Genomic DNA, 16254 nt, shown 5'->3' on the forward strand with positions numbered 1-16254 from the left:
CTTTCTTGCCATCTGTTATCTATTTAGAATTTTTTTTACCCTACAGACCAAGACAGCTGAGCATTACTGCATAACTAAGCCCCTGAATCTGGAGAATTAAGAGATCCTGGGAAAGGAAGGCAATGATGATGAGCATCACTTGTCATGAGTATATAAAGTAAGCACTTGGATTATCTTTTATTTTAGATTTTTAGCGTAGTTTACACTAGCCAGGTCTTATAAGGGTAAAACAGAGAATCTCTGAAACTTTTTACATTCAGCTGGAACAGAATGATTACCTAGCATTTAAAAAAAAAATACATGTAAATATAACAGATACAGTCGGCCCTCTGTATCCAAGGATTTAACCATTCACAGCTTGAAATTACAGTGGGCCCTTGGTATCTGCTGCGGTTTGGTTCCAGGATCCCCAGTGGATATCAAAATCTGTGGATGCTCAAGTCCCATTAAATACAATGGTGCAATAAAATGATGTCACCTATATAAAATGGCAAAATCACACTTTGCTTCCATGAATGGCTGAATCCATGGATAAACAGTCTGTGGATATGGAGGGCTGACTGTATGTATACATTCCAAAAAGCAAATCTTGATTTTGCCATTTTATATAAGGGACACCATTTTACTATGCCGTTGTATTTAATGGGACTTAGAGCATCCATGAATTTTGGTATCCCCAGGGGATTCTGAAACCAAGCCCCAGCAAATACCAAGGGCCCACAGTATATACTGTAACAAATAATTCTATTTTTGATTCTTGCCAGCCCTAGAGTGATTTGTCAAGACATAAAGAGCCTATGTTTAGGAGGTGCAATCTGCTATTGGGTCACTTGCTGTGATATCACAGAAAGGCTGAGTGGGTGGGAATGGCTGGAATACCCTGAGGACTGCCATTAGCAACCAACAATACACATGCAAATCACTCCTGCCTTTCCAGATCACACAATATATATAGCCAAGTCCTTTGCAGGGAAACATTCTCTGAAGATGCCAGCCACAGATGCTGGCAAAACATCAGGAAGAAACTTTGCTAGAACATGCCCACATAGCCCCCCCAAAAAACCACAAAAAACTTTTGAAGTTCTGTTTTGTCTGGGAACAAAAACTTCATACAGGACCAAGAGAGAGCAGGAACATTATGCTGCTATGTTGGGGAGGGGTCAGAGGCAACACTGGTCACAAAAATAATCTGGAAAAAGTTACTTTTTTGGATTGTAATCCCCAGAAATGAGGTCTAGCATGGACCACACTGAAGGAAGTAGTTTTGAGTATTGGATTATGTCTCTGGAGGCCAGGGCTTGAATCCCTACCCAACCATTGAAACCCTTTAGATGACCTTGGACAAGCCACATTGTCTCAGCCCAGAGGAAGGCAAGGGAAAACAGGCTCTCAGCCAGCGGTTCTCAACCTGTGGGTCATGACCCCCTTTCACAGGGGTTGCCTTCCTCATCACGCTAACATCATTGCACTAATTAGTAACAAAAATAATTTTATGGTTACATGAGGAACTGTATTAAAGGATCGCAGCATTAGGAAGATTGAGAACCGCTGCCAAACCTTGCCAAGAAATTCCTGTGATAGGTTTGCCTTAAGTCAGAAACAACCCTGAAGACACACAAGAGTAATGATGGAACTTTTCCATGGTCTGGTCATGAAGTGTGACCAACAGCTAAGAGCAGAGCGGGGAAACGGTTCAAGGGCCGAAGGAACCCCAAACCAAGATGGTTTGAAAGACTGAAGACAGATTCAACTGTAAAAAAAGGCAGGGAAATGAGAGGAGGAAAGGCTGCATGAGTAGTACGTGAGAAAAGGCATGGTGCAAAGGGAAATCAGCATGGAGCAAAGGGAAATTAGTATGGGAACAAGAGGAAATTCTGTAGAACCAGAGCCAAAAGCAGTGCTGGAGGGAAAAGACAGGCAACAGGAGTCAGTATGAGACCAAAATACTGATTTGACCTATGCTGCCAAGTATTTGGCAGATCTCTAGCGTGTGTTTATAGTATTTTGGGCTATGGTTAGCCTGTGTGAGGATACCAAATGTTCAGAGAAAAGTGTCACTATGGATCCTTGACAGACAGCGCAGTTTCTGTGCGGAGAAAGCAAAGGTCAGTTGGCTTGGAATGGAAACCTCTTGCACCAGACCGGTGGACAGCAAGGGTTTTGTGCTTTTGGCAGGAAGTGGAGGCACACAGGCAGGAACACTCAGAAGGCAGCAATGCTTTTGTAAGCTTTCAGCCAAAATTAAACTCCATCCATCCATCTGGAAATAATGAGGAACTCCCCGCTTGGAATTCCTGCCATTCCAGTATAAGGTTTAATTTCATAATTTCATGTTAAGCTCTTATTTTCTGGAGAAGCTGACTTCCTTTGAGGATAACATTTGCAAGAGAGATGAAAGGTGCTCCCAGTTTAAACACAAACCATCCCTTAGTAAAATCTGCAGGCGAAGGGGAGCGGGGGGGAGAGAAGGAGGAATACGCACTGTTATTTGGGTTGTTCCTATTCCATGAATAATATCTGGTTTGCCCAGAAGCATTCAAAGCAAAAATAACCTGGAGGGCCTCTTGGCAAAGACGCAACCGAAGTTGTTTAGACAAATTAAGATATTTTCCTTCACATTCTTGACATTAATTAGCAATGGGTTTTCCGACATCCAAATCAAATAATAATAAGAAAATTCCCTTTGCCCCTAGGAATATTTCTGAGTTTCGAATTTAGCAGTCAGTGTTTTGCAGTGGTTCTGGGATGTACCCATGAATTAGATATCCAAGAGTTCAAATTTCATGCACTCCATATGTGATAAGCTCTTTAAGCAAAGCATTTTCACTCAACTTCGTACTCCAGTGGTCTACCAGCCAGAGCTTGGAAAGTTACTTTTAAAATGTAGTTTGCTCATGACACAGTGTTTGTTTTCATTAGTCATTACAGTGCTGGAAAATGAGCTTTTGATTGTACAACTATTGCTTCAGCTCATTACTTTTGTCAACTGTCCATTGCTTTTTCTGATAAGAGTGGAGGAATGTAGGCTTGATAAAACAATGGCACAAAACCGGAATTATTCCTGCTAATTTTTAAAAAAATTCTCATGAAACGTAACTTCTGAAGGAACTAGAAAGCATCACTCATCAAAGCACTCAACTAAACTCTCTTACTCTTTACACTACCTTTTAAATGTAACTTCACTGCACCCTAATTACTTGGTTACAGTTAACAAGATTACTTGCAGCTTGCTACTTCCAATCTCTCTTTATAGATTTAGCGAGGATTACAGTAATAATGAGTATAAAGAGCTTAAACATTGAAGAACACGACAAAAATGCTCTGTCCTGCTCTGAGTTCCTTCTCTGGCTGGTGTTGGATGATCTGGGTGGAATAAGGACGTTTCCACAGGAACTCCCAACAAGGCAAAGTTCCTTCTGCCAAACTGCTGCTGGCCTTCAGACAACAGGCTGCCTTGTTTTAAAGGACTATTGGAATCTCCCAGAGGAGCGGATTTTTCTCTCTCATTTTTTACCTTTGCTTTCATCTAGATCTCCTTCAGTTACCTGAGCTTTGCTGTGCTGCTTTCTCCAAATGCCACTTAATTCTGTGTCTTTGTGTGTTTTCACATGTCTGGGGGGTTTCAATCAACTCCTGCTTCTCTTTTTTTAAAAACTGCAGACTTAGGGTACTTATTCTGTGCTGGAATTCAAACATGTTTCAGTTTATAGCTTTGCATAGCTCATGAAATAAAAATCCTTGGACCAAACCTAAGGTTCTTAAGTGATGCACTCTTCTATTTTGGACATGATAAAGTCTGCTGTGACCCACAAGCAACTTTTGGGGAGTGCAACTCAAATGACCATGTGGGATAGGGGAGAGGGGGATTCTAGGAGTTGTAGTCTAAAAGAGCAACTTTTCTAAACTCTGGCCATGATGGTACAAAGCCAGAATTTACAGGGAGTTGATTTTTGAATTACTTTCACATGAATGGAATGGAATTTAAAGTTAATAGAATTTAAAGCTTATTTCCTAGACTGAATCTCCCAGATGGCCAGAAGGAGGAGAGGCCCACCTGCATAAATACTCTTCCATTCCATCTGAATTGAGAACAACCACATCTTGACCAAATGTAGGGCTATGACTAACATCAATTTATGGTGGAGTCATTCTCAAAGATTATTGTGCAAAGTGACAAACCATCACTGGCATATACTACCGCAATCTTCTGGACAAGTTGAGATGCTCTGAAAAAGAAACAGCATGGCATGCTCTCCAGAGGCATTTGTCTCCTAGCTGACAATGCACCAGCTCACTCATCTCAAGTTGCAGTTAATAAATGTGGCTTTGAGATTTTGCAGCATCCGCCTTAATCTCCCTACCTCGCACCAAGTGACTTTTTCTTCTTCCCAGAAGTGAAAAATCTGTTGCGGGGTTGCTAACTTCACAACAGAAATGACAGTATTCATGAAGTGGAAGAGTGGTTTAAAGCACAATCTGCAGACTTCTACAATAACCATATTTGGAAGGTCAAAAAACGCTGGGAAAAATGTGTAAATGTGGATGGTGACTACATAGAGAAAAGTTAACAACTACAAATCAAAACAAACTTTCTGTCATTTTTTTAAAGGTGGTAATTAAAACTTTACGATACCTCTTCATATATGGCCAAACATGGCTACCCCTGGATATGTCTCACAGGGCAGTGATCCTTCTTTGTATCATCAAGAAAGCATCATGTCTCACCTTGGAAGAAGGATTTCAAGTGGTGGTTGTGAATGGTTCTGTCAAAATAGCAATGCTCCCTTCCCTCATAGAAAGTTATATCAGAACTGTGCGATAACACAACTGCGTGAAAGGACTATAAACACCTCCTTAATTCACATGGTTTAAATTAAGTCTATTGTTGCCATTAAGAAGATTCTCAAGATGGAGGTCTCATTCCACATGACATGCTTGAAAGAAAATGGAGTTTTATTTTACATTAGACCTTTGATCTTATCTTTGAATGCACTGAAGGATAAAAAAACTGTACACATTTTACTGTTCAGTTAAAAAGTCAAGACACACTGGCAGGCAGGGTTAATCTCACCATGATTTCTTGCTTCTCTGCTAAACTATAAATTGTCTTGGATGGCAGGCTTTAATCGAACCTAGACCAGACCTGGCTTCAGTTTGCATATCCAAGCACTTTGTGGGCAAGGAGAATGGAGCAGCTTTGCAAGCTGTTTCTGTAAAAACTGACAGCAGCAGGTGTGGGAAGATTTCATTCTCAGAAGACTGCCTGCATTGTTGGATTTCAGCCACAACCCTACCACATTTGGGTCCTAGTCATTAGATTATTCAGTAGCCTGACAGTGATAGGAAAAACATGGGGAAATTTCTGGATTTTTTTGATGCCACTGCCCAAAATCCTTTGGCCATGCTGGCCGGGGGATTCTGGAGCTGTTGTCCAAAAAAGCACACCCCCCCCAAGCACTACAAAAACAACCTTCTTCAGTTCTCTTACAGCACCTAAGACTGGAAACACACAATGTAACATGATGTCACTGGGCTCTTTTGAGTTTCTCTACTTGATCATCCTGGTTGTTGTTTGCAAAGCAGAGAAGCCTGTAAATGGAATGGGATTATTGGAGAGTGAAAAATAAAGATAGAGCTGTTCCACAATATTCTTCAGTTCCAGTTCAGTTTTGCAGTATGGCAAGAAAAATACTGATCTCTGGTGTAGTTTGCAGTGTTTTCCAAATCTCTGTAAAGTCTTCTTTTCTCCCCAGCATTTGACATAGTAATTTTACTTAACATATTGCTGTAATGTTTATTTGAGTGGCAGTTCCAAGTTCCAGAAGGCAGGAATGCTTTCACTGATGAATCCAATTGTAAATGATTAGTGCTAAACTGACAAGACCGACCAAGAGGCCAAAAACTAGCAGTGCACATGCCTGTGAAGAAATTAAGACAAACAAATAAATCCTAAGCAGCAGAAACTAATTTACACTTTGATTCATTAAGTCGGCGATTAAGAGAACATTATTTTGCCTCTTAGGTGGCAGCAGACTTAAACAGTTGCATTTAAAACAAACATGTTAGCTGTGGTTCTTGAGGATATTCAGATGTCACTGACAAAAAGATAATCTGCTCACACAAATGGGCTGCATTTGTGGTTTAGGAAATGATTTCACCAAAGGATTTGCCATTTCAGCTGGGTAAGGCTATAGTAACCTCCAAAACAGAAACTTGGCTAGACAAATTCGTCACCCAATTTGATAAAACATTATCAGTGGAATGAACTACATATGACCTGGTGTGTGGAAGAAAAGGTCTGCAAATCAAATTAAATTCAGATCCCAGATAAATTCAGATCTCAGATAAACATAAAGAACCTTCCCCTGCCCCCGCCCCCAAGATGCCTATATTATAACTTTCTTATATCTACTTTTTTGTATCTCTGAGACGCACCATAGCTCATATGGCAGAGTACACACTGAACACAGCAAGTTTATTTCTTGGATTTACCAAGTCAGAAAGGTTACAAAGTACCTCCGTCTAAAAAACTCATGTGGGTCAGACTAGACTGTAAGTAATATTGAAGCTTGGAAAAGTTACCTTCTTGGACTACAGCTCCCAGAATCTCCCAACCAGCATCCTCAAGTTCTGCTTTGTATATGGTAAATTCACATGTATGGGTGTAAAGTATATTCATCAATGTTTACATTGCTGATGGGAAAAGGGTCTTCTGAAACTCAAGAAACCATACTAAAAATGGGGACTAACCACCAGATTCTCCACATTTTGGTACTCTTTTTGGAAAGAATGTTTGCACATGAATGGTCACACTTCTCCTAAAATATTTTCTGTGCAGTGGTGGGTGGGGGGGTGGAGGCGCACGGGAACAATGTATTTGGTGCAAAACACACTGATCTCTTTGTGGAAATATTACTACTATGCAGAAAACAAGTGTTTTGTGAAAGAAACATGTTTTCTATGCAGATGAAGTAAGTATTTGGACGCATCCCCAAGAGTCTTGAAAAGCAAAAAGTGGTTGAAAATTGCACCAAAACCTTCACAAAGTAGGAAGAAACCCATTGGAATTTTATTCTTGTATGTGAAAATGAAATTGAAAGGCTTACATTTTTACATGTGACATTAATACTGGTCTGCAAGATACCCACATGGTACATACATTATTAAAGGTAAAGGGCATAACCACCAATGAGAAAATGACATCTTTAAAATAATTTTTCTCACAGAACAAGAAAATGCAGATCCAGCTGCTGTATTCCTGAGCAGAGTTTGGACATACTTGCTGGGGTAAGGGGGTTGTAATCCAAAAGGTTTACTTTTCCAATCTGTTTTTCTAGGGGGTGGGGGCAAGGGAAAGCATGTGTTTCAGCACCTATCTGTGCCTGCTAAAACAATATCTATCTTCTGGCTTTAGCATTCCAAAACAATGAAAGAATCACAAAAAGGAATATCTTACCCCAAGCTTATGTTGTGAAACGAAGTCTTCTGTACTGATCTTAAGGTAAAACAACCCAGGATATATAAAGAGTAAGCAGGTTGATGAGGTAGAACCTTGGAAAAGATGAGAGGAAAGTTATTTAGTTATAAGACCGGTATATCCAGATTTTTAAAATGTCAAATTGAGGAAGGAAAATACACACAGAGCACCCAGAACCTTACCAACAACTCCAAAAAATTGTCTGATGTCTGGTACATACATTGCAAGCAAGACAACAATTGCATTGAGTATTAAAGTGATAGAAATGTGGCGGATCAAAGAGAAGGGAAGATGCGAAAACAATACCATGACCACAGCCTTTCTTGCCTGTGGAATTCAAAAGACAAAGATACATGCATGTTACGCCAGTAACAAACAACAATATTACCCTGAACTGTCCTATTTTTAATATTTAAATGAAACAAAGCAAACCAAACTAAAATAAAAATGCACCATAAAGACTGTTGCTAACCAAAAATGCCTTTAAAAACATAATAATGATTGCCAAAATGCATAAAATACATGTTGCAAGCTTTCGAAACTCTGCTTGTATTTTGTGCATATTGGTTGGGATGTTACTGTACTTTGTTGTTTGGCCAACACAGCTACTTCTGGATACACTTAAGATTGAATATTGTTGGTGACTTACACAAAAGTAAACACTGTTAAGGAAATGGTTACATGTTCTAAGAAGTTGAACAAGGCTGGTATCCTAATCAAGGCTGCACAAGTAAAACAGGTGAGAATGAATTATTGCCACACATTGTGGGATTGGCTGCACAACAGTGTGATCCAGTAAAACTCCAGTGTAGCATTAACTCCAGCATCAATTTAAAGCATGCAGCTATGTATATAAACCATGCAGCTATGTATGTATCCTAGCTTCACCAATCAACCTTAGGCTCTATTATTACAAAGAGTAGAAAAATGTGTTTTCAGATCACAAGAAAGTTTTTTGCTGATTCCTGTTTATTCATTAAATTGCATGCATGCATAAAGAGAAGAAAATCAAGCCAAATATATTTTAGGATACCACTTTCTGCAAACAATGCTATGAAAAAATAAAAAGTTAAATCTTATAGCTCTTTAGGCCTTGTTTTTCAGCTGTTGTTAGTGAGAGCTTGAGGATTGAGATGAACCACTCAAATGGGTGAGACAGCCAAAGCTAGAGAGGTCTGCAAATTATTAAGGAAGTCCTTTTAGCTCGGCCAAGAAATCAACCTGTTTGGAATACTTACAGGAAAGTGGATTAGAGGAACCGTCAACACCACTGCACAGAGGATGCTCACTTTTACTGTCATGATGATGGTATCATGGGGCAGGTACCTACTATATCCTTGCAGCAGCTCTGAGTCCACATGATCTAAAATTGTTTTTAAAAAGCTATTAGATTAAAAATCATAATTGGAAGTAGAGCTCACCTGTGCATATAACACCACATGAATTAAAACTGCATGGAAATATTAACCAAATGCTCAGTAATGGTAAGCCAGCTTCTCTGAAGAACAGCTGGCCTGCCCACTTTTGCAATAAGCACTTTAACAGTAGGATGTAAAAATAGGTTAAGCAAGCAGGTTAATTCTTTTAAAGTACCCCACTGGCACAGAAACCACCAGTCACAAAACCACCCACAAAAAAGAGCTTAAAAGAGACTATACAGCGTTCACATAGGCCTGTTCCAGACAGGCCAAAAAAAGCTGCTGCTTCGAGTCACTTTGGAGTTATGGTATTTCAATGATGCATGCGTCCTAAGAGTCAAAAGCCGTACCAAACGCCACTCCAGTCTTTAGGACTGGAGCGTGGCTTTGGTGCAGCTTTTGGACCTTAGGACGCATGCATCATTGAAATACCATACCTCCAAAGTGACTCGAAGCAGCTTTATTTGGCCTGTCTGTAACAGGCCTTAGTATGAACAAAATTTCTAACAATTGAAATAAAATGTGTATTGCTGTTTGATTTATTTAAAATATTTTAATTTTATCTGTTAAAATTTTGTTATATAATTTTATATATTATTTTATATATATGAAATAATTTTATACTGCTCTTCAGTCTCACAGATTCCCCAGGCAGTATAAACTATACACAGGTTAAACTAATTATGACAAGACAACCCTATATAAAAAACAATATTAAGAAAACAATGCACAAAGCAGGCTCAAATGAATGTCAACATTTAAATAACTGCACAAACAGAAATGTTTTGACTTGGCAACAAAAACAGAGATATGTCAGCCCCATTTGTACTCCAGTGAGCAAGGTATTACAAATTGGAAGAGTGTAAACAGCTGATGATATGCCTGTCCTGTGTGTTAGTGGAAAACGTCAACCTTCCCTCCCCTCCTGCAGAAATACTCAACTAAAGCACTCCTGGGAGATGGACATCTAACCTCTGCTTAGAATCCTCTGAAGCAGTCCATTCTACTGTTGAAGAGTTCTTACAATAAAGTTCTTCCTAATGTATCTGAGGAAGTAGGCTCAAGTCTACAAAAGCTCATGTTACCAACTTCCCTCTTTCAGTTAGTCTCAAAGGTGCTGCAAGATCCCTTTGCATACTAATGTTTAGGTGGACTCTCATTTCTTTCAGTTTGGACCTATTGGTTTGTGTTTTAGACTTAGACTGGAAAGAGAAACAGATGGATTGGAATATATCCATAAACTCCAACCCACCAACTGTGGATTGGACAAAGACAATGACTTCCTGGCACACTACACATATTATAACATTTCTATAATCCCAGCCTCATGAGGATGCTCTTGGCCTGTTTATCATATCTCCTTTCTGGTTCCCAGCCTGCACACACCACATTCCAAAACTCCCTCTACCATTCATGTAGTCATGGATCTAACCTTGCCTTAGGCAACATCTTTCCTTCTGCCTTTGTCCCTGAACAACCATTGTTAAAAAGAACCTCATCCTCCTAACCACGTTTTGCATTTCTATGGCTATTCATAACAGTCTGATTATAAAGGGCATCAGTTCACTTCATGCATCTGAGAAAGTAGACCAAGTCTACGAAGGATTATGCTACAACTTCTTCTGCTCAGTTAGTCTCAAGTTTTGTTTGACACCATGAGCAAGTTGTAGCACCTTGCCTCAAAAATATGATTTCCAATCGATTCATAAACCATGGTTTAGAGGGAATGATAACTATAGGGACCTGCATAAGACAGAGGAGAAAGACTGGTGGACTTTGCTTGTGATATCTGAAACGGGCCATATATATATACTGTGAGATGCCATTACTTAATACCAGCATTCACGACAATGTTATAAACAGACCCAGGATCTTGCATTATACCGCTGCTTCCAAAGTGGTTATATAAAAGAGTTAAGAGGTTCAGGACACTGTAAGAAAAAACATATTCTATAATATTCATTTTTTAAAGTTGATGACATGTTGGAAGTCTCTCTCATAAGCTTTTGGGTGGGTGCACTATTAACTTTTTGACCTTTGAAACTTGGCAAATTAAACTTTGGATGATATTAAAAAATGGCTAATTGAGAACAGAATGGGAGGAAAAGCACAATTTTGCAACAATGAAAGATGAGAAAATAGACTATTACACAGTGAGGCAATTAAATAGGCCAACTGTCCTGTTCAAAGCAAACACAGAACGGAGGGAACATTTTATTTGTGGTGACTACATTCAAGTTTACTGGAACAAGTTATATATATATATTAGTTTACTGGAATAAGTTTTGTTGCTGCAAAGATTTTAATTTCTAAATGACAAAGCTGTGATGGTTGACTTAAAAAATGAAAATATAGAACTAAAATTAATAAAACTAGAAAAAAGCAAATAAACAAAATATACCATTTATACTCGATTGTAAGTTGACTGCATGCACACTCGAGGACAGGTTTGGGGCGCAAAATTATGGATTTTGATGTGACTCTTGGATAAGTCGAGGGTAACACTTTGGGACATGCAAGAAAGGATCTAAATGATGAAGCAAAGGAACACAATGCCAAAGAACGTACAAAATTATGGCAGGCATAACTGTTTGGCACGCACTAAAGGCTGGATGGAAGACAGAATAGAGGGAGGTCAGTGCTTCCAGGACAGAATGCACTCTTGTCTTTCATCAGGGGATGGTCTCCTTTTTAATAAGAGTAAACGTATAGTATTTACATTAACCCATTGATTAGCTGACCTAGCTTTTTGGGGGTCAATTTTTTGAATAAAATTTTTAGACTTATACATGAATATATACAGTAGTTCCTGTCCAGAGATAAATCTAAGGCTACCCTAATAGGCTGAGATGCCAATATATGACATTTTGGTCCTTACTAGCATAAAGAACCTTACAAAGGTTTAGCTGCCACAAGCAAGTCCTAGGGGCAAAACAGACTACCCCTTTCAGCGGCTCTGCACTGCCCTTTGAACGCCAGCCTTCTGCGCTCCTAGAATCATAGAGTTGGAAGAAACCGCAAGGGCCAGCCAGTCCAACCCCCTGCCATGGAGGAGCATCCCTGACAGATGGCCATCCAGCCTCTGTTTGACGATCTCTAAGGAAGGAGACTCCACTGAGGGAGTTTGTTCCACTGTCGAACAGCCCTTACTGTCAGGAAGTTCCTCCTAATGTTGAGGTGGAATCTTTTTTCCTGTAGTTTGCATCCATTGTTCCATGTTCTAGTCTTTGGAGCAGCAGAAAACAAGCTTGCTCCCTCCTCAACATGACATCCCTTCAAATATTTAAAAAGGGCTATCATATCACCTCTTAACCCCAGATAGGGCGTGGAGTTGGGGCATGCAGTGTGCGGTCACCACGCTCCATGCCACCAGTATGCTGGCTCAGATTACCAGTCTGTTCAGCCCCCTACTTAGACTCTGAATCTCCAAACAGCAGACAAACAGGAGGGGAAAGCCCTCAGCTGCTAAACACTAAGGACACGGAAGTTTCTCAGAGGTGTAGCTAATCAGGTGGGAGAACAAATTAAGGGCATTGCATTAATTTAAAACTTCAGTTGAGCAATTAGAAATAGTTTAGGAATCTAAAAAAAATGGGCAGGAGAGAGCCAGTGTGGTGTAAGGGGTTGGGTATTGGACTAGGAGTCTGGAAAGCAGGGTTCCCACTTCACCACAGAAACCCACTAGGTGACATTGGGCAAGTCACACTTTCTCAGCTTCAGAGGAAGGCAACTGCAAACCCCCTCTGAACACATGCTGCAAAGAAAACTCCACCTTAGGGTCATCATAAGTCAGATGACTTATGTTCACCTTAGGCATAAGTCAGAAACAACTTGAAGGTGCATGACAATAAACAAAAAGTTGTCAAGGGAATGCAAATATAGTTGTCAGATTTTAGGGCCTGGCCCTGATTCACCAGTTTTCATGGGCCATCTTCTGGCACAAGACAAGGGTGCAAATTCTCCGGTTTTGGAGGAGGTCAGCATCAGGCAAGAAGAGAGGGCTGTATGCATATTTCTAGCTTAGTTAGGAGAACAGCAGCTTGCTACAATTTACAAGGCCCATCCCCAGGTCTCAGGTTTAGGCCCAGAAGCCTGCGTGCATGGAAAGATCCTAAACTGGCAACCCGAAATGCAAACACAGCAAATACAAGAATTATCATACTATTTACAATACTACAAATTTGGGGAACAAAGGAAGGTTTCATTATCGGGGGGAGGCAGAGTTCTTGTACAGAATAATGCCCTCAATTTATCCTCTGGAAATAGAACAGTACTCCATCTGATTAAATTTAAAATATTTTAAAAAAAAAAACAACAACCTGGAGCCTTTCCTTTCTCCTCCCACTGAGTCTTGCCCCACTCACACCATCTCTTCCGCTCAGCTCCAGCATTTTAAAGGGACACAGGCAAACACCCTAGCCTTTTTCGGCCAAAAGGCAGATGTGTGGGGAGTGGTGGTATCACCCCCTCATAGGGGGTCACCTAGCATGGGCTGCACCCCCTACAGCCCCTAGTGATACCCTGGTCTTTCACAGTTGTCCACTCCAGATCTGATACAAATCTGTATCAATGCTTCTTAAACTATCTATTGTGGGGAGCCAACTATTTTTCGTTGGAATGTGCCAGGGACCTTCTATCATACTTGTGCCCCATCTGTCAACATCACTTCTTTCTTTCTTGAAAACTCTCCAAGTACGCACAACTGATGGCTCATGGACCAGTACCTGTCCATGGACCACCACTTTGAGGGGCATAATTTTACATTACCTTACAATACTTGCACAGATTTTTTTAAAAGCTGAAGAAAATAAATTACAACATAATACAGATCATAAGTGAAACTTAGTGAATGAAAGTTTGGTGTCTAGAGATCATTTCTTTTTCAGAAACAATAAGTAACAATTACCTGACCTTGATATCTTCACTAGTAGCTTTTATCATATCTCTTGTTCATTTAACAAAAACCAAGCAGACATATCTGTTGCATTTTGGCCACATATCTATCAAAAGTTGCAAAAGAAGCTCTTCTCAGACAAAAGATAGCTCATGTTAAGGAAAAAGCAACATGGGACATGCAGTAGTGAAATAAAACTTGTATGTGAGAGTCAGAGTGACTCAGCAGAAGCCAATGGAGAACCACACAGGTGTGAATGGTAAGACAATTAACAAGTCCTGAATGCCAAGGACAAGAATTGCAAAGTGGATAATTGGACACACCTGACAATTGTAAAGTGGTCAAGGCTGAGATGATGAAATCATTAATTGTGGGATGAACAAAGAGAACCAATGGGAATGATGTACACGCCTACTGGGTGGAAGCAGACCACAGTAGGTGGTGCCATGATATGGCTATAATAAGGACTATACATCCCAATGTGTGTTGTGGGTTGTAGTGGATTGTAGTAGATTGTAGAGTGAGGAGTTGAGTATTGTTTGGAGCTGTATATAGTAGAATAAAGTAGATCTTTTATATAAGACTACTGAGTTGTCTGGTGTCTTGGGTGAAGCTACAAGAACCAGCAGGACCCTGGTGAAGAAGGGTGAAGACTTCTGTGGAGGCAAGAGTGAGAAGGCTTGGAGAGTTTGTCGGGGTCTTCAGCCAGTTCTCTGCAACTCTTGCAAAGATACAACAACTGGCCAAAACTGGTCAGCGTGGTGCACAACCAGGTGGTGAGTTCCAGGCCAGGTGAAGAGCCACAACTCCCATCATCCCTGACAGCTCAAACATGGTAATGTGTGCTTCAAAGAGTCAGGAATCAAAGTACTTTCCACTGGAGCTCAACTTGCTTGCCTCAATTCAAAGGAAAAAAGAGAGAGAACAGACAGGAAGACTAGCTAAGGAAAGTACATTTCCTACTATGTTTCTATGACTTAAAAGAATATTTCAAACCACTTTTAGAAGACAGATATCCCTGAATTTAAATTATCACAACTACATGCTTTTCAATGACTGTGGCTTCATGAACCTGTGCTGCAATAATAGCAGGGTAAGAAAGACAAGGTTCAGAAACATTCTCCTAGAAAGAAGAACACACAGCAATACAGGTTGAATTTCCTTTATCTGGAATTCTGAAATTCAAAACATTTCAAACCTATTTTTTTCCATAGGTGGGTGAGATAGTAACACCTTTGCTTTCTGGTGGTTCAGTGTACACAAACTTTGTTTTGTGTACAAAAAATATTAACAATATTGTATAAAATTACCTTGAGGCTATAAGGTGAACATGAAATATAAATAAATTTTGTGTTTAGACTTTGATCCCATCACCAAGATATTTCATTATGTATGTATGTGCAAATATAGGTATTCTGAAATCCAAAATCCAGAACACTTCTGGTCCCAAGCATTTCAGATAAAGAAAAATTCAAACTTTATTGTACATGCAGTGGCAAACACCAGGGCACAATGACCATGCTTTTGAATAAACAGTTAGCTTCTATTTACATCACGTTAGCTGACTATGCCATACTTTCAAAGAGATCACTCAACAACTTTCTGCAATACTTTGATGGACCTTTGAAAAGAAGAAAGCCACTGTGGTGTAAGGAGTGTTGAAATCTGACTGAATATTAAGGCAATGTATGCCTACACTCAGTGGCATCACTTGGGTTGGAGTCACTTGGGGCAGTAACTCATAGTATCACCCTCCCCAGTGACCTCCTCCCATCCCACACCATACAGAATCCTTATTAATGTTTTTTGTACTAATGTTACTCATCTCTCATGATTTCCATATCTTGCTAAATATAATGGTAACAACTGTGACATAAACTGCAATAATTAAAACTATACCTTTAAGTTACAGTACCATATGCATGGTCTAAATGTATTTACACACACATAGTTTCATGTAGTTAAAGTGAAAGTTTGGTAAAATGTGATGTTTTTAAATATTTTTTTAAAAAAATTAAATTTAAAAATCTATTTAAAAAAACTTTGGGCATATGCTTTCTCCTCCTACTGAGCCTTGCTCCACTCACACCATCCTCTCAGCATTTTAAAGCAAATGCACAGCAAACGTTTCAGGCAAAAGGTAGATGTTTGGGAAGCAGTGGCATCTCCCCACTCCTTAGGGTGTCACCTAGTACGACCCACACCCCTACACCCTGCTGGTGACACCGCGCCTGAACAGATTCAGACAACTTTGACGGAGAACTTTATTCCCTTTAAAGAGCTGCTGCTTGTAGATGTAAAAAAACATGTGGGTATTACACTCAATGTAGAATATGCCCATTATAACAGCACTCATAACTTGGAAGGTATGGTTGTTCAAATCCAGGTTTAGGAAGAAAAGAGAGGCTCCATTACAGATATAGTCTTATCATATATTAAGAAAAAAACTGACATTTTTTTTTCTT

General features: G+C 39.7%; 1 protein-coding gene across 4 annotated transcripts in view; it reads right to left on the reverse strand.

Annotated features, from left to right (window-relative positions):
- Positions 1-4932: 4932 nt before the first annotated feature.
- Positions 4933-16254, reverse strand: part of SLC38A6 (solute carrier family 38 member 6) — a 77895-nt gene continuing 66573 nt past the window's right edge. For 3 of the 4 annotated variants that reach the window (XM_042452792.1, XM_042452952.1, XM_042452870.1), the window contains 4 exons: positions 8716-8840; positions 7660-7804; positions 7457-7551; positions 4933-5918 (listed from right to left, as the gene is read on the reverse strand). In XM_042452792.1, coding sequence (XP_042308726.1) covers positions 5838-5918; positions 7457-7551; positions 7660-7804; positions 8716-8840 — 446 coding nt within the window. In that variant the 3' untranslated portion in view covers positions 4933-5837. The remainder of the gene's footprint in view (positions 5919-7456; positions 7552-7659; positions 7805-8715; positions 8841-16254) is intronic. The other variant, XM_042453043.1, reaches the window with a different exon arrangement.

This window comes from Sceloporus undulatus, chromosome 1 (genome assembly GCF_019175285.1).
Source record: "Sceloporus undulatus isolate JIND9_A2432 ecotype Alabama chromosome 1, SceUnd_v1.1, whole genome shotgun sequence".
Lineage (NCBI taxonomy): Eukaryota > Metazoa > Chordata > Lepidosauria > Squamata > Phrynosomatidae > Sceloporus > Sceloporus undulatus.